General features: G+C 44.9%; 1 protein-coding gene across 3 annotated transcripts in view; it reads right to left on the bottom strand.

The window, feature by feature from the left end:
- ANKRD29 (ankyrin repeat domain 29) overlaps window positions 1–19,410 on the bottom strand; it is a 49,512-nt gene that overhangs the window by 11,232 nt on the left and 18,870 nt on the right. For all 3 annotated transcript variants that reach the window (XM_038393097.2, XM_038393098.1, XM_038393101.2), the window contains exons 3-6: window positions 19,178–19,276; window positions 15,129–15,227; window positions 6,558–6,656; window positions 3,200–3,298 (exon numbers count right to left, since the gene is read on the bottom strand). In XM_038393097.2, the coding sequence (XP_038249025.1) occupies window positions 3,200–3,298; window positions 6,558–6,656; window positions 15,129–15,227; window positions 19,178–19,276 (396 nt within the window). The remainder of the gene's footprint in view (window positions 1–3,199; window positions 3,299–6,557; window positions 6,657–15,128; window positions 15,228–19,177; window positions 19,277–19,410) is intronic.

Here is a 19,410-nt window from a genome sequence, read left to right as displayed (position 1 = left end):
CAGATGACTCAGGTTCGTGGAGCTGAGACTGTGGGGTTGTAAAATTGCTGTATAGATTCTTGGGCTCGAGCTGGAACCGGGCCCTGAGACCCCCCGTCATGGGGGAGAGTCCCAGAGTCCAGACCCCAGCCATAGCCCGAATGTCTACACCACAATTTTACAGCCCCACAGCCCGAGCCCGCCCAGCAATCCTGACTCAGCTGACCCAGGCCAGCCACAGGTGTTTAATTACTGTGTAGATGTATGCTGACAGACCCCGGCTGTCGGCGTCCGGGATCGAATCTGGGACCTCTGAAACTTAATGCATAAGCCTCTACTGAATGAGCTAAAACCCACATGGATCTTAACCAAGGCTATAACAGATTCATCAATCTCTAGGCTGTTCAGGTGCCACCAGAAGTATACAGAGCACTACACCCTGCAGGCATACAGTGTTCCTTTTCATTTTTCCCACCCATGTGCGGAATGAATTTTGTTATGTGCACCAATATGGAGGACACATCACCTCCATATTGGTGCACATAACAAAATTCATGTGGTGGGGGTGAGTCCGAGGGGTTCGGAGTGTTGGAGAGGGTTCAAGGCTGGAGCAGAAGGTTGGGGTGCAGGGGTATGAGAACTCCGGCTGGGGGGGTGGGCTCTGGGGTGGGGCCGGGATGAGAGATTTGGGGTGCAGGACAGTGCTCTGGAGCTACGGTGGGGAGAGAAGACTCTCCCTAGCTCTCTCCTCCCGCAGCAGCACCTCGGCTTGAGGGGGAGAAGCGCCTCTCCCTGCTGCAGAAGCTCTGGGACTGGGGCCACAGGATAGGCACCCCTCCCCTTACTCCAGAGATCCGGGCTGGGTTGAGGGAGGGGCACCCTGGCCATGGCTGGGTCTGGGCCAGGCTGCCCCGGCAGCAGCTGGGTTGGGGCCAGGCTACCCTGGCTGCGGCTGGGGCCAGGCAGGGCCGAGCTGGCGCAGCTGGGTCTAGGCTGGGCTGCCCAGGTTCAGGCCAGGCCGGGCCACCTCGGCTGGGTCTAGGCTAGGCCACACAGGTTCAGGTCGTGCTGCCCTGGAGCTAGGCTGCCGCAGCTGGGTCTAAGCTGGGTCACCTGGGTTAGGGCCAGGCTGCCCCGGCTGGGGTAGGGCTGCCCCAGCTGCAGCTGAGGCTGCGTTGACCTGGCCTGGTCCAGGCTGCGGTAGGGGCGCCCCAGCTGCGGCAGGTCCCAGCCATGGCAGGTTGGGACCAGAGGCGGGATGCCTCTCCCCCAGCCACGGCAGGTGACAGATCCCCGGGCAGGGTCTCTGAGCGCCTGCGCGGTGCTAAATAGGCTGCTGTGCGGCCGTGAAGTTTACAGGGAACTTAAGACATGGGTTACATAGACATACCCTTAGAGACAAGACAGGACTAGAGTTTAAGAGTGTGTTATTATTAGGTGTTAGAACATCTTACTTAGTTGACATGTTAGCTAAGAGTATAGTGTAGACAAGGCAGTGTACACTTTAACATGGTCGAGTTAAAGCTAGTCTGTCCCCATGGCTTTATCTTGACTGGTTTAGCTCACATTAAAGTACACACTGCCCTAGATACCTAGAATGTGTTAGGTTTCAGAGTAGCAGCCATGTTAGTCTGTATTCGCAAAAAGAAAAGGAGTACTTGTGGCACCTTAGAGACGAACAAATTTATTAGAGCATAAGCTTTCGTGAGCTACAGCTTATGCTCTAATAAATTTGTTAGTCTCTAGAATGTGTTAGTTACCACCTTTTAACAAATCACAGTCTAGACAAAGCCAGAGAGACTGTAGCCAAGGAATAATTTAAGAATCAGCTCAGAGAACACCTGCCAACCTTTCTACCTATAAAGATAAACTGGTGGCTAAGGGAGGGTACCGACAGAGGGGTAGGATGGTCTCAATGTGGATATACGGGTATATGAATAGATGGTCCTATTTCCTTGTGCTAAGTAGCAGCAGAGATTTTTCCAATGAAAAGAAACTCCATGGCCCTCAAAGAAGCTGCTGAAGCAGTACATGTAATTCTCTGATGCCTGGCAGTGACTTCCTGGGCTCTTCTGGGTAGGAAGTCAGGCTGTCTAGCTTTTCCTATATTTCCTGTTCACATACTACATTCTGCATGGTATTAGGGCTCTCTCTTCCCATTTTCTCCTATTTCCTGATTTCTTACCCAGCTGAAACCAGTAAACCTCAGCCAGCTAGCAGAGACATACATGAACAATGCAAGAAGGGAACATTATCCAAATATTTTTAAATGTACAGGTTAAGTGTGATGAAGATTCACGATAGATTAGCTTAATTGAACTGATTTAGCAACCGTTAGGTGAGATTCTCTGATGTAAAGTCAAGCATCCTGGGAAACCCCATTTTCTAATATGGATATCTAAGTAGGATCTGCAAATCCCCATCTGGATGCTCAAATTGGTAGCTAGATACATAAGTGCTCATTTTACATCTAAGTGCTGATTTCAGCATTCAAAGGCAAAAAAAATGGCTGACCTATTAAGACTCCCTCTTTTGAAAAGTAGTCCCACTGTGTTCAGATACAAGGAGGCAAAATTATGGATATGTTAGAAACCTTTCATCTGCATTTACTTCCTGATGTCGTTTAAAATGTTTGCATTCCCTTGAGGCCTGAATCAACTCCTCTTGACTTTAATGGGAGTTGGATTAGGTCCCCAGAGCAGTAGTGTCTGATCCAGCAAAGCACTAAGCACATTGTGTAACAAAGCAGGAGAGTAAGCTCCACTGTCTTCAGTGGATCTACTCTCATGCTTAAAGTTATGCATCAGAACCTAGAGAGCAACTAAGTTGAAATAGGGATGGCAGTTGTACAGGTACCAAACGTTTAAGGAGGTTAAACTACAATTTACGACTGATTATTACAGTGTGTATAGACAGCATGAAGTAAACTCAAAGTCAAAGCTTTTTATCAAAGATTAACTTTGATACCAAAGACATAGCTGTGGTAGGGTTTTAATAAATACATAAGTCTGACTGGTTGACTTTAGCAGGGGATATGTGGAATGCTATGGACTGCTAGTGTTTTAAGATGGAATTTCAAAGGGGCCTGAGGACATTAGGTGCCCAGCTCCAGTTGAAAGACTAACTCCCTTAGGGCCTTTGAAAATTCCAGCCATATTTTTAGCAAGAGAATGTTAATTAAATGCTGTCTCTGCTTTGGTAATGCAATGCTGAACATTACCTGCCTTGGCTGGTTGACCTTTGCTCCTGAAGATAACAATAATCTGATGATATCCAGATAACCTCCTTGGGCCGCCAGAAAAAGTGCAGTAGCTCCATCCTGAGTAAAAATAAATAAAGCTTAATTGATAAAGCTACACTAGATATTTACATCAAAACATATTTCCCTTTCTCTGCCATTATGCAACTTAATAACGTATAAATAGCTACACACAAGAAACTCGTCATCATCAAAATCCTGAGTTTAGTTCACACCAAACTAGACTGGGTGTGTAGCATTCCTCTTACGTATACAAATGTAATGTCTGCAATCATGGGTCAGAGCTGAGATGTGAACCCAGGGCCTACCATGTTAAGGCCCCCAAATCACCAAAGCACTTAAGCACATACTTAAGTCCATCCCTATGCAGCAAAGTTCTTAAGTGCTTTGCTAAAGAAGGATGGACTTAACCATGTTTTTAATTTAAAGCATCTGCGTAAGCACTTTGCTGAATTGGGGCCTAAAAGCACTAACTTCTACCAGTCAAGCTGAAAGATTAACTCCTTTGGCTGGCAGTTGCAATAGACTCATCTCTGTAGAGCAGCCATAAAAGGAGGACCTGAAATATAAACACTTACCAGTGGCTTACACACAGCAAGGTAGTTTGTGGACCTGGCTGGAAAATGATATTTTCTGTAAAAGCTTTTGAAAGAAATTAACAATTTTTGATTTTTCGAAACACTTCATGGACAATTTTTGGCTTTTCAACAAAAAACGTTTTTTTTTAAATTGTAGATGTTTTCAGCTTTTGACATCCAAAAACATTTTCTGTGTTAGGTTTCCAAAAGTCAAACATTTTTAGGTTCTTCTTTGAAAAAAGGCCATTTTCCAATGAAAAAAGGTTTCAAAATTTCAGTCAGCTGTAATGTTTTTTTTTGTCTAGCTAAGAGTGGAAACTTGCATTGGTGTTGGGACAGGCATTCAGACATGATGCAGTCTCTACCTGTGTAGTTCCCAGTGAAGTGCATATTAAGGGAATTTTATTTCCCCTATGGTTAAGAGAAAGTGTTTTGGTTTAAATGGGTAAACAAATTAATAAGATGCTAAACCCCCTCCACCCTCCCTCTGCAACTGCATTCTCCCCTGGCACACCAAGTTTATCACAGGCTAAGTGGAATATTTTAGCAAAAGCCCCTTGCTTACATGTTAGTGGTATATCACTACACTGGGACTAACTGCAATTGTTTATACTCAGCTGCGCTACTTAGACTATAGAAGACCTTATTTTTTCCAGTCACCAGGGAACTGATCCAGCATCAGCGGGTTGCCAGTAGTCCTTGCTTCAGGTCCCAGATTTGGAAAGTTTGCCCCTGATGCCAAGAGGGTTGAGATCTTGGAAATCAGAAGAAGTGTCTGATAGATGGGATTTTATTTCCCATATTTCTCTTTGGCTAGGTTTCTTACACTTCATGTGTTTTAGGGCTTGCTTACATGGCAAGCCATAATATGAATCTACAGTGCACAGCTTGCTGTGCAGTAACATCCCAGGTGGACATTGCTAGAGTGCAGTGAAAGTCCCAGAGTGAGGCTGAGGTACTACTACTTGAAAGGACAATACGCTAAACTACACTCTGGTACTTTCATTATGCTGTAGCAGTGTCCACATAGGATGTTACTGTGTGGCAAGCTGGTGGTCTGTAGATTCACACCATGGCTTGCCATGTAATAATGTGCTATGTGGACAAGCCATTAGATTATTATATTCGATTGCACACTGACTTGTTCCAACATACAAGTAATGTATGGGTTACTTGGGCACACTGAAGGCTAGATTGTGTCTGGCTAGTTGGCAGGCGCACAGGATTGGGTAATTGTGTTTAGCCCCTTTTGCAGGCTTTGTGCACCAGACAGACACAACAGGAGTCTTTCTGTTCAGGTTCCTCTTTCAGAACAAATAATGTTTAGTAATCTGAAAACCGCTCTTTATTACAGCACCAATCAATGCAAAAAAGGTTTCCTTTTAATTGGGGCTCCTTCTCTTCCCCACACTGCTAACATTTAGTCAGCTTAAAGATTGAAAGTGAAATCCTGATGCTTTTAGAATAATTGCTCTGACAAGCATGGGTTTGAACTCCCTCTTGCATGGAAGCTTGCCAATCAAGTAGACAGCCAAACACCACCACCACCTTGCAAACTTAATTCAGCAGCGCTATGCAAAAGAAGCAGAGCTAATACTTGTTTTCCTCTGAATTCTCTTTTATTTTAATTTTTTAACTGCCTGCCTAAGGGTGTTATTGCACAACTTCTAAAAAAAAATGGCTATGGGTAATCAAACAAGGTTATAAATATAATTGAGAATGCTGCTCCATTCCTAGAGAGATGGCAGGGAGGTTACTTTATTGCCTTCACATCTAAGAGCATGCATTGGATGTGGCAAACGTTATTTTAGACCTCAGTGGAAATACATAGCACACCCTACCAGGAAGTGACAAACATAGCTAAATATGGCCCCTCAGGATAAAAAAAGTAATCACTATGCAACAGCAAACATGGAACAGGAAGTCATAGTCAGGTATGTTACACACAGGGGATACTGTGTGTTTAGGGCTTGAAACTGGAAGATGTTGAATACTGCTGTGAAATGAGGGGAGGTGAAGGCACTTAGCACCTCATGGGAGCACTTCCCATCATGGGACTTAACTCCAGTATAGTTAGCTGAGAGAACATCATAACCCCACAGAGGATGACTTCCTTTTTGTCTGGGTTGACTTGAGTTAGGGAAGAGTGGCAGAGGGTGAAAAGCCACGCATTTTTGTTTTATTATGCTTGTATGCAACTCTACCACAGTAAATCAGATAGGGATTCATCCAGGGCCTGATCAGCCCCTTCCAGCTCTCTGAAAATCCAGCTAAATTATGTCCATCAAGTCATTTGTACCAGTTATTTATTTTTATTTGTTTTCAAAGCACTATCAGATGAGAGAGGTACATTCTCCCAGTATCTTCACTTTAACTGAATGTTAGCATGTAATGATGTTAAGAAAATGTAACTGTAGTTCTACCTTTAATGATATCTGCATGTCAAGAGAAAAACTAAAGGCCTGATCCTCCGCTACCTTTTGTAGCTATTTACTCCAGCGTGTAAACACTACCATTCTGATGTGGTAGCATCTGACACTCACTTTGAACAGCTGTAAAAAATGACACAATGGGCAGGGAGAATCAGGCCCAAAGATTTGAAAGTTTCCCTTTTAGCACAATACACAAAAGGATATGTGTATCACTGGCGCGAAGACAATTTGTAGTAGCTGAACTGTAAAACCCCACAGTTTGTTTGTTCCACTGTCAGTGGTGTTTATATCTACTTCTAATGAACTCACACATAGTTGATCATGTATGTTGGCACCATGCTTCAACAGAGTTTCCACCACTTGCGTGTGGCCATACTGACAAGCTGCTAACAGAGCGGTACCGCCATCCTGCAAACAAGCAAAGAATGGGCACAATAAGAAGAGAAGGCAAACGCTATACAGAACAGGTCCGTAAGACATAAGCAAGTGCTGAGTACCAGAATTTGGCTCACAGAAGATATGCAATATCTAGCCAGTGAATTGCCATAGTTATACTTTGAGTCTTTCCCCCATAAGTTAGAACTTAGCTCTGTCACTAGGAGAATTCTTGTCCTGAGGTTTCTTTTGTGAGGAATGGGAAGGAAGAAAACTCTGCTCTGATTCTTTTCCCCTCGTATGAACTTATTTCCCTCCCCACTCCTAGTTTGTCCTTCTCATAAATAGAACACCCTACCCCACACATGACTGCCAGAACACCGGCCTCTGATCCAACAGACTAAGTTGCATGCTGCTGACCTCAGTTCTAGCAGCCACTAGATCCACCTCAACCACAATTCTCCTTTAGCCCTAGCCTGACCTCCTGATATGCCCTGCCTTCCACTCACTGGTTCCCTGCCTGAGAACTGGCAGCAGGGGAAGTCAGACACAGGACTGTGCTGCTAGATGAGATGTGTATTGAACTGTGAAAGCACACACAATACTCAGATCAGAGACCATAGGCACAAGGGAGGGAGGCATAGCTCAGTGGTTTGAGCATTGGCCTGCCAAACCCAGGGTTATGAGTTCAATCCTTGAGGGATCTGGGGCAAAAAAAATTTAGGGATTGGTCCTGCTTTGAGCAGGGGTTGGACTAGATGACCTCCTGAGGTCCCTTCCAACCCTGATATTCTATGATTCTAAGTCCCTACCACTTCAGCTAAAGGTAATCCCTCTAGGTGTCAGCAATCACAGGTTGTTATAGGCACTGTGAGTCAACCACTAGAGGGAGACATGATGCTATTCATTTTGTCAATATACAAAATCGGGGTATGACATGCTCCCTCACATGTAACTTAACTGCCATCTGAGAAGGAAAAGAGCTGCAGTGACACTAGGACAGAGACTTCACCAGTAGTAGCTAGCAACAAAATGCCTGGCTTGCCATGTTGTTAAACACTGTTGCCCATGCCAAAAAAGGGTAATTCCCAGGTGTGACATCCCCTAACACCACTCAAATAGCTACCAGTGCAGAAGGTGAGAGCTGTTCCCAAAGCAGAGGGTAAGGGTGTTCCAGCAGCAGCATCAGAAGAGCCGGGAGGAGGAGGAGGCTGTAACCTGGTCTGTCTTTGGGAGGTTATGGGACAGAGGGTAGGATGACTTAACAGTATTGGAACAGTATGTGATTGTGACCCTAAGACCACCCCAATTCAGAGGGCAAGGGGCTCCCCCATATGTAGCAGTTAGCCCGGATGAGCTCAGTGTATCCCAACTCACTGTGATAATCTGTATCTAAAATGTATCATGTAAGGCATCATATGTGAACTGGCAATACACTGGTCTTTAATATTACTGCATAGAGTATGGAGGGGTGCTATATGAAAAATTATTAATATGTGCTGGAAATATATTCTTAAAAGGTGTTTGGCAGCCAGGGCTTAAATCACACTGTCCTAGACAAAGGAATGTGGGTTCCACCTGCTTGAATGTGTCTCCAATGTAAACTGAGCAAGGAGAGACAATGAAATGACATTTACATGCAAGGTAGACAAAGCCATCAGGAAAATCAGCGTGGGGATGGCCACTTAACACACTGAACAAGGGTGGAAACTGCATTTCCAGGAAACCTTCCTGCCTCCTTGTAGTGGGGCAGCTGCCCTACTCCTGCTGAACAGGGGATAAAAGCAGACCTGGAGAGGGGTGTGGCTGGGGAAAAGGAGTGAAAGCAGCAAACCTAGGCTGACTGGGGAACCAGCCACAGCTGAGGCCAGCTCAAACAGGGCCTAGCTGGCCCTGATAAGAGGGCTGTGGGCCAGGATCCAAAGGAGTTTCACTCTAGCTCTGGAGCGGGAAGGGCTAGCTGCCTAGGAGCAAGGAACTTGAAGCAGGGCTGGGCTGGGGAGCTCCAGCCTGGTAAACCCCCCAGGCTGCAGGCCTTGACAAAGGCCTATGAAAAGGTACTGGGGCTGCAGAGGGGCAGCCCTAGGATAGACAAAGGCAGCAGGTCCTACCCCTTGTGAATGATGAGTGGCCATTATAGACTGTATTCTGCCCCAGTGAAAGGGGGCTAGATGATGACTAGCAGCACCCACTGAGGCAAGGTGGGTTTAGAGGGTTGGGGACCCAGAGAGAGGGGGTACTACTGGGGCAGAATCTCAAGGTAAAGAGCACCGGGGTCTGGGAGGGACATGGGACCAGTGGCAGGCGAGACACCGGCCTGCAGGGGACGCTCCTTAGACTGGAAAGAGCTAATTCCCAGGAAAACCAGCAGGAGATGCCATGGCAGTGAGTCTTAGTCTTGCTGGAGGAGTATAGCAAAGCCATTAGCTTTTTCTCTCTCTGCTTATATCTTTCAAAGTTATGTTGGCATTTTTCACCTGAGGAGACAGAGAAATGAAGCGCTTTGGGCCCTGGCTAAGGAGTGGCTAGCCATGCTGGAAGAAGAACTGTGGTGAGCAAACTGCTTGGAACAAAAGGCTGTAAGTTAGCTTTGAGTCTTAGAAGTGTATTTTTACTTTTGTTTGTTTGTAACCATTTATATCCCAATTACTTCCGCTTGGTATCAATTAAATAGCTGTTCTTTGCTAATAGACTTAATCTTGCTTTATTACACAGCCATCCCAGTGCAGTGTTTTCAAATTGAAGAGTGAAATCCTCAGCCTAACTAACTAACTGGCTGGTGCAGTGTACAAAGTAGGTTTTAGCCCACTAAAGCTTATGCCCAAATAAATGTGTTAGTCTCTAAGGTGCCACAAGTACTCCTCATTCTCTTTGCTGATACAGACTAACATGGCTGCTACTCTGAAATCTCTCTTTAAAGGAGCAGCAAACTTGTAAGGTTTTTTGTGAGTGCTCCTGTGAGAGGGAGTGGACACTACAGGGCTAGAAGAGCTGTTGGTGCCATCCTGGAAGGGGTAACCAAACTGGTGGCAGCCAAGGTGAGGCTACAGTGCTCTGAGGATGCTTCTCATGTCAGCAATCTGAACCAAAGCTGCACAGCACTCAAGGTTACAGGGAAGGTGGTGATAATCCCTTATTGGTCTGGGTTGAACCCTAAAGCATCCCAATGATCATACATTTAAACTTGTAATTCATATGCACAAAGGGCCCAATTAAGGTTCCATAGACAATCTTAATTCTGGCATTTCCTAACTTTTGAGTGCTTGACTGCAACCCTGTAATAGTGTTCTTTTAATGGAGTTGTGTGTACTTTGCTAGATTTAAAGAAAAGCAAACTTTAGAAACAAATTCCATCATGTGGGTGTTAGTATAATGACATGGGTCATCAGCCGCATTGGAATCCTTAAATCCACTGCACAGACCTCTGCCCCTTGAGCTAATGGAGTAACTGATAGCAGTAGTAGGTTATCGCATCCTATGCGGACCCGCAATAGAGGGGGATGAGACCCACATTTTGCCAGTGGATTTCACAGATATTTTCTGACTGCACAGGAATGGTGAGACTTGGGAACCTGGGGTTCCAGTACAAGCTGTGGAGGGGAGTGTGCTCCAGTGGGTCCAGACTTTTCACCTCATTTCCCCTAACCATGACCCCTTCTGCTTTGTTCTTTCCAAACTGTCCTCGGCCCAGGCCTGTTTCTTCCCTACCCCTGGCTGCTTGTCACGGGCCCCATTTTTCCTTGCCTAGCCAGTTCCAGTCTCTGCTCCTCAGATTTATCATCCCAGTCAGTCTCCACATCTAGCTTCAGAGTCCAAGTCTAGTCTCGCCATCCAACTCCCACTCCCAGTTCCTTCCTTCCCAGCTCCTTGTTTGATCTGACTGGCTCCCTTACCTGGCTCCTCATGCAGTCTCTGTCCCCTCATCTTCTCCCAAGATCCTTGTCCCAGTCTCTTGGTCCTGCCAGTTGCAGTTGCCTTCCTACCTCCAGCTTCTCGTTGGCTCATTATCTCACCTCCTTGCCAACTAGCTCCCAGTCCCATCCCCCATTTCACTCTCTGGATCCTAGTCCCAGTCTCAAAGAAACTGCAGAACCACCTGATCAACATCCTCTACAGCAAACAGGGAAAGATTAAGAATGAGCTCTCAAAACTGGATACTCTCATAAAGAACCAACCTTCCACACAAACTTCCTCGTGGCTGGACTTTACAAAAACTAGACAAGCCATTTACAACACACACTTTGCTTCTCTACAAAAGAAAAAGGACACTAAGCTATCTAAACTGCTATATGCCACAAGGGGCCACAACAATGGTTCTCGTAACCCACCCAGCAATAGTGTTAATCTATCCAACTATACTCTTAGCCCAGCGGAAGAATCTGTCCTATCTCGGGGCCTCTCCTTTTGTCCCTCCACCCCCACGAACATGATACAGTTCTGTGGTGACCTAGAATCCTATTTTCGACGTCTCAGACTCAAGGAATATTTCCAACACACGGCTGACCAACATATTAACCCACAGAGACCTTCCTGCCAACACTACAAAAAGAAGGATTCTGGGTGGATTCCTCCTGAAGGTCGAAACAGCAGCCTGGATTTCCACATAGAGTGCTTCCGCCGACGTGCACGAGCTGAAATTGTGGAAAAGCAGCATCGCTTACCCCATAACCTCAGCCATGCAGAACACAGTGCCATCCACAGCCTCAGAAACAACTCTGACATCATAATCAAAAAGGCTGACAAAGGAGGTGCTGTCGTCATCATGAATAGGTCGGAGTATGAACAAGAGACTACTAGGCAGCTCTCCAACACCACTTTCTACAAGCCATTACCCTCTGATCCCACTGAGAGTTACCAAAAGAAACTACAGCATTTGCTCAAGAAACTCCCTGAAAAAGCACAAGAACAAATCCGCACAGACACACCCCTGGAGCCCCGACCTGGGGTATTCTATCTGCTACCCAAGATCCATAAACCTGGAAATCCTGGACGCCCCATCATCTCAGGCATTGGCACCCTGACAGCAGGATTGTCTGGCTATGTAGACTCCCTCCTCAGGCCCTTCATTACCAGCACTCCCAGCTATCTTCGAGATACCACTGACTTCCTGTGGAAACTACAATCCATCAGTGATCTTCCTAAAAACACCATCCTAGCCACTATGGATGTAGAAGCCCTCTACACCAACATTCCACACACAGATGGACTACAAGCCGTCAGGAACAGTATCCCCGATACTGTCACGGCTAACCTGGTGGCTGAATTTTGACTTTGTCCTCACCCATAACTATTTCACATTTGGGGACAATGTATACCTTCAAATCAGCGGCACTGCGATGGGTACCCGCATGGCCCCACAGTATGCCAACATTTTTATGGCTGACTTAGAACAACGCTTCCTCAGCTCTCGTCCCCTAATGCCCCTACTCTACTTGCACTACATTGATGACATCTTCATCATCTGGACCCATGGAAAAGAAGCTCTTGAGGAATTCCACCATGATTTCAACAATTTCCATCCCACCATCAACCTCAGCCTGAACCAGTCCACACAAGAGATCCACTTCCTGGACACTACGGTGCTAATACGCAATGGTCACATAAACACCACCCTATATCGGAAACCTACTGACCGCTATTCCTACCTACATGCCTCTAGCTTTCATCCAGATCATACCACTCGATCCATTGTCTACAGCCAAGCTCTACGATATAACCGAATTTGCTCCAACCCTCAGACAGAGACAAACACCTACTAGATCTCTATCATGCATTCCTACAACTACAATACCCACCTGCTGAAGTGAAGAAACAGACTGGCAGAGCCAGAAGAGTACCCAGAAGTCTCCTACTACAGGACAAGCCCAACAAAGAAAACCACAACAGAACACCACTAGCCATCACCTTCAGCCCCCAACTAAAACCTCTCCAACGCATCATCAAGGATCTACAACCTATCCTGAAGGACGAGCCATCACTCCCACAGATCTTGGGAGACAGGCCAGTCCTTGCTTACAGACAGCCCCCCAATCTGAAGCAAATACTCACCAGCAACCACACACCACACAACAGAACCACTAACCCAGGAACCTATCCTTGCAACAAAGCCCGTTGCCAACTCTGTCCACATATCTATTCAGGGGATACCATCATAGGGCCTAATCACATCAGCCACGCTATCAGAGGCTCGTTCACCTGCGCATCTACCAATGTGATATATGCCATCATGTGCCAGCAATGCCCCTCTGCCATGTACATTGGCCAAACTGGACAGTCTCTACGTAAAAGAATGAATGGACACAAATCAGACGTCAAGAATTATAACATTCAAAAACCAGTTGGAGAACACTTCAATCTCTCTGGTCACTCGATCACAGACCTAAGAGTGGCTATACTTCAACAAAAAAGCTTCAAAAACAGACTCCAACGAGAGACTGCTGAATTGGAATTAATTTTCAAACTGGATACAATTAACTAAGGCTTGAATAGAGACTGGGAATGGATGAGTCATTACACAAAGTAAAAGTATTTCCCCATGACAGGTTTCAGAGTAGCAGCCGTGTTAGTCTGTATTCGCAAAAAGAAAAGGAGTACTTGTGGCACCTTAGAGACTAACAAATTTATTAGAGCATAAGCTTTTGTGAGCTTATGCTCTAATAAATTTGTTAGTCTCTAAGGTGCTACAAGTACTCCTTTTCTATTTCCCCATGGTATTTCTCCCCCCACACCCCACTGTTCCTCTGATATTCTTGTTAACTGCTGGAATTAGCCTACCTTGCTTGTCACCATGAAAGGTTTTCCTCCTTTTCCCCCCCTGCTGCTGGTGATGGCTTATCTTAAGTGATCACTCTCCCTACAGTGTGTATGATAAACCCATTGTTTCATGTTCTCTGTGTGTGTGTGTGTATATAAATCTCTCCTCTGTTTTTTCCACCAAATGCATCCGATGAAGTGAGCTGTAGCTCACGAAAGCTTATGCTCTAATAAATTTGTTAGTCTCTAAGGTGCCACAAGTACTCCTTTTCTTAGTCCCAGTCTGTCTTCTCGGCATGCTGTCTCCTTTGCCAACACTCCTCCCACCCGATCTCGGTCCCACCTTCGCCTGCCTCCCTCCCAGCTTCCAGTCTCTCTACCCAACCGGTCCCAGGTGCTCCTCCCCTGCTCATCTCCCAATCTTGCCCTCCAGTCTCCTTGCCCAGCCAGTCCCAGTTTCTCCCCCTCCCCCCAGTCCCAGCCTCTCCCCAGATTCATTGTCCCAATCTACTTCCTTTCCTTCCCCTCCCCCCCCAGCCTAGCTTCCATCCCCACAGCATTCAAATAAAACTGCTTCCTGAGTGCCAGCAGAAAGGTCACGGAGAACAAGGGACCCATATACCACCCTGGCTTGGAACAGCTGGGAGCAGCCATTACAGGGAAAGTCTTTCTGAGCCTCCCACAGCTCTGGGCTGCGGTATGCTCAGTTGTTCAGTGGGGTTGACACATGCACAGTCCAGTCACACGTGGGAGCTGGGAGGGGGTGGAGCATGCTCAATGAGGATGGAATCTTTGGAAGGTTTAGCTGCTAAAAATAAAATCTGTTGAACATGCATGAACTGCAATATTTCAAAAGCTTAATCCCTTGGCCAGATTGGGGTGGATTTTCCAAGGGATGGCAAAAGGTGCATCCTTAATGGTAAGGCTGCTATCCCATTAAATTGCAAGCCTCCCCTCTAAAGCATAGGGGTGAGGGGCTAGAGCTTTTCAAAGAAAAGTTCATCAGAATATTTTAACATCGGCAAAGAAAATTTCACTAGCCTCATTCTTTGAAACAGCTGAAGTGTTCTGATTAAAATTTTCCAAAAAATATTTGATCTGAGGCTGACACCCAGCCTGGAAGAGTTCAGCTCAAACAATGAAAGTTTTGCAGTTGTAACAGGGTCTTATAACTGAAAGTATCAGGCTGCCTTAATAATAGACACAGTACCAACAGTGCAATGCTGAACATGAAGGGAAAAAGATTTCCTGATTTCTTCCATGATCATCCTAAAGCATCAAGCAAACAGATTTTAATTGCCCTCTCAATACACACATACTACTCGTGTAGTATATATAAACATGATTAACCAGTGCTTTAACTTCCTACAGCAGTGAATTCCACAGACTCACCATTGTGTTAATTCCTTCTATTTGTTCTAAATTTACTTGTCAACAATTTCATTGTGTGACCTCTTGTTCTCATATTATGGGACAGCATGAGAGGAGGGACTGATCTCTTCACTGCAGCTTTCACAATTTGAAAATATACACTGTAATGAAATGGTACCAACCTCAAGCTATCAAGCCTAGACAAAAACTAGCCTTGAATTAATATTTTGCCAGAGGACTGTATTAATCATAGCTTAGAAAATGTGCAAGCAGGGAAATTATTTTATGATCCTCTTGCTGTAATGCCATGTCGCAGATCAAGAGGAAACAAGCCATTAACACAGAATTGAATTTTGGAAATAAAGCAGACCAATCTCTTACTTTAGTTTTAAATTCAGTAGAGGCACCAAATTCAAAGAGAAACCTCACAACACCATTGTGGCCTTGCTGTGCAGCAAAGAACAGAGCAGTTGTGCCTGACTGTAAACAAAAAAGAAAACATATTTCAAACAAATGGATAAAATGTGAATAAAGTATGCACTTCATTTTTATCCATAATTAAAATGGATTGAACTTGAATAACTGAACAATAGCTGGACAGACTCATGATGATCTTTTGGGACTGCAGAGGATACAACAGAACTTAGGGGAAGAGGTCATTTCTCATCTCACTGCACTGAAATGTCTGAAGTTTAAGGTTAAGAGTCTGTCATGAGTACTTTCAGTAAAAGTCACAGACGGGTCATGGGCAATAAACAAAAATTAACAGAAGCCCCCAACCTGTCCCTGACTTTTACTAAAAATATCCTGGGGGGGAGCAGAGGGGATCGGATGCGGGGGTGGAGGGATGGGACACAGAGTGCTGCTGCGGCTTGCAGCTGTTCCAGCCCTGGCACTGCTCCTGCAGCAGGGGGTGACCACTGCTGTTCCAGCCCCAGAGGGCCACTGTGCCTGGAGTTAGCCGCTGGCCCGTTGCACCTGGGGCTGGCGGCCCATCAGCTGTTCCGGTAGCCACAGCTCCAGCAGCCCCAGGGTTGATAGCTGCTCCAACCTTTCCCCAGAACAAGTCCTGGAAAAATCACAGAAGCTGTGACAGAACCGTATCCTTACTGATGTTTATCCCACATTCTGTTTATCTGCATAAAATCCATATTTCCCATTCCATTCACATAAATGGGCTTCTGCATGAAGCCTCTACTATATTACTCATTTCCTTATCCTGTGTGTTCAAGTGAGACAAAGCCCAAAGTGAGGTAAGCACGATTCTCTGGTAATATTTGTATCCCAGCTGATTAAATGTTAAAGGCTATTACCATTACCATGTCTAATGATGATATTTTACAGACTATTCCTTCTCCTATCTCATCTTTTCTGCCCCCCAAATATTTTTCTTTTTGAAAAATTCAAGGACCAGATTCTCCAGTCAGTCACCATAAACAGAGCAAAGTGGCTTGAAACAGGCTGAAGATAGACAGACAGTGGAGAATCCCCCCCTGCACAGGAGAACTTCCAACCACATCCTGCACCAGGTACCTACCCCTTGTGAAAGGGGAACAAGGGGATGTACTGGGAGTGGAGTATAGGCAAGAGCAGAGGGGCCATCACACAGCAGAGCTCCCCTATTTATCCTCCACTGGCGCAAGGTTCCCACCATTGTCCCTGTACAGCCCTAACTTATGCCAGTGCTATCCTGCACAGATGCCAGGCAGGCCTGAATCAGGGAATCAACTCCCACTGTCAAACGCGGCTCACATACAGAGAAGAATCAAAGCCCAAATATTTTCTACACTTTAGTTTTGTCACTAAAATACCAATAAATCAAGGTGAGAACCCATCCTTTAAGACTTAAATTTCTGGGATACAAAAATTACCAGAGATGATGATGATTATTATTATTGATACCTATTGTGACAGAATATGCCCATGTTCACACCCCACACACTATTGTAATAATTTTGTACAAGCCATGTCTTGTGAGTTATCATTTCCTTTACAACCTCATAATTTGCTGATCAATAACATCGTGAAATGCACGTAGTAGCTTTACATGTGAAGTTATAAACCTAAACTGAGATCATGACTAAAAGTATACATTCCAGAGAAGTCTGGGGAGTGGCCAGACCAGTTTCTCAGAGACAATGGGTAAACTGCTGTCTCAGCCAGGTGTAAACAAGGCTGATGGACCATTACCTGCTAAGTGGCTATTCTTTGGCAGGAAAGAGGTCAGGGGGAAAAAAAGGGGGGGGGGAATCTACATTTTAGCAAAGGAACAGCATGGAGTCCCCTTCCACACAGAGTGTCTGTTGCCTTGCTTCCAGCTGGAAATGCTCTGGGGGAGGGATCCTGACCTACAGGATTTGGTCAGTAAGACTGCTACTGCTGAAAGCATGCATGAGAAACTTTGCTTGAATCTGATATAGTTTAAATTAGATATTAGTGAATGTCTTTTTATTTTTCATGTAACCATTTCTGACGTTCATTCCTCATTACTTGCACTCAGTTAATCTCTCTTAATAAACTTGTTTTTACACTTTTATCTAATCCAGTATATTAGAATTGAAGTGTCTGAATAACTATTCATAATAATAATCTGGCATATTGTTCCCTTAAAGGAATAATGGACTTTAAAATATTTTTTACTGTCCAGGAGGGGGCTGGGTGGTACAGAATATACATGTCGGGGGGGGGGGGGAATCTGGGACTGGGGGTGTGTTGGTCACCCAACCAAGGCTGGTGAGAGGCAGAGTGTAACCCAAATGTGGCTGGCAGACTGCAGTTACGACAGACACACAGGGTGTGGCTTGCACGCTGGAAGGCTGTTTGTGAGCCATCCAGGTGGGAGCTACTTCAGCAAAGCATTGTAAGGCACCCAGGGTTGAAGGGCAGGGATGACACATCTCATTAGTCTGGATTGTACCCGGGTATATCACACTTATATGACACTTTTCATCAGTAGATCTCAAAAGCACTTTACAAAGGAAGGTTAGCATCATTATCCCCAGAAACTCTTGCCTTCCTTGCTGTGGTTTTCTTATCTTATCTGGAGAGGCAGGAAAAAGGGAGCTATATGTGGAAATTCACACCAGTGCAGAAAGCCTTTACAAGGCCCTATGTCCAGTCTTGCAAAACAGATCGACCCTTCCACCTATGCGGTGTCCCACTGACTCCAATAGGATTGCAAGAGTACAAGTCTGAGTACATGGATCTATTTGCAAGATAAGGGTCTATGTCTTTAAGGCAGGGTTTAAACTTCAGCTAGGGTCTCCTGTATTCCTGTCATCATAGGGACCCTGTGCACAAGGGTGAATTTTGTCCTATGAGGGGTTCCATTCCTTTCTGTTTCTTTATTTGCTGCCTTGCCCAGTTAATATATCAAAAGTGATGCACAAAAATGAGTTCAAAAAAGCCTGTTGTTCAGATCGTTCCTGTCCTTTTGGTGTTACTTTTGCAGCAGCTTGTGCTTAAGTGCTTTGCTGGATTGGGGCCTTATTGAAAGTCTACTCGTAATCACTATTAGAGCAATTTTATACTGGTTTAAATCAATTCCAGAAAACTGATATCATCGACTATTACAATCGTTGAGGCAATAATTTCCAGATGTCAGCAGGGGATTTATGTCTTAGTTCCAGGTAACCAAGAGCGGTTAGAAATGTATACACTTATCATTACAGTGCAGAGAACAGTGCCATTATTTTGAGCTATCACTTATTCTGCAGTCAGCCAACATTACTGCAAACTCTTGTTAAATTACTATTCTCTCAGGACCCTTAGCCCACAGAGCAATTTTGTTGTATGTCTAGACATCCTACAAATCAGAATGACTATAGATGATGCTACTGATGGGATGTTCACAAAAGCCAACCCTGACAAAGTTATAATTAATGTTCTACAAACAAACTGGAGGCAACTGTGTCCTGTCCTCACAAAGTAAGGTGTGATTTAGATGTGTGAAAGTCTATTGCTGCCAACTGAGATGAACATATTCCAAAGCACACGGGGCCAGAATAATTCCTGGGGTAATTCTGCCAACTCCATTTTTATGGCTAGTCTCTTTAATTTGATGGTAGGCGACCTCTCCTTATTAATCACTTTCTGAAATCTGCATGTTACTGCAACAATGAATATAATGGTAAATGCATGCTTGGCGTCAATGTGGTTACAGTAGGGATGAAAGTGATCCACACAAACTGGGTGCACTAGAAACTCTTGATGGATTATTTATAGAAGTAGATCCTGCACCTCATTTTTCAATTTAAAATCCTGAAATCCTATGTATTCTCAGGAAAACCTACCGATTAGATATTGTTTGTACATATACTGCATAGCAACAAACGGATAAGCAATTGGTAATACTCCTTTATGGTTTCTATCACTCCAATCAGTAATGGTTGCTTTTGCAATCTCTTTTTTAAATGCAGAAAGTTTCTTACCTCTCTCTGCAGATTGATATCTGCTCCTTGTAACACCAATTCCCGCACACATTCTATGTGGCCATAGTGAGAAGCTACCATCAGAGCTGTTGTGCCAAGCTGGGCATAAGGAAAAACAAATCAGTATGTTAGACTATTACCTCTAATAATAAATCAGACTGTCTAAAACAAACAACTTCTCAGCATAACTGGGGGGGTACTTATGATAACTGATGGTTTCCCTAGAGAACAAA

The sequence above is a fragment of the Dermochelys coriacea genome, chromosome 2 (genome assembly GCF_009764565.3).
Source record: "Dermochelys coriacea isolate rDerCor1 chromosome 2, rDerCor1.pri.v4, whole genome shotgun sequence".
Lineage (NCBI taxonomy): Eukaryota > Metazoa > Chordata > Testudines > Dermochelyidae > Dermochelys > Dermochelys coriacea.
Note: the sequence above shows the minus strand (reverse complement) of the source record. Positions and strands in the feature narration are given on the sequence as shown.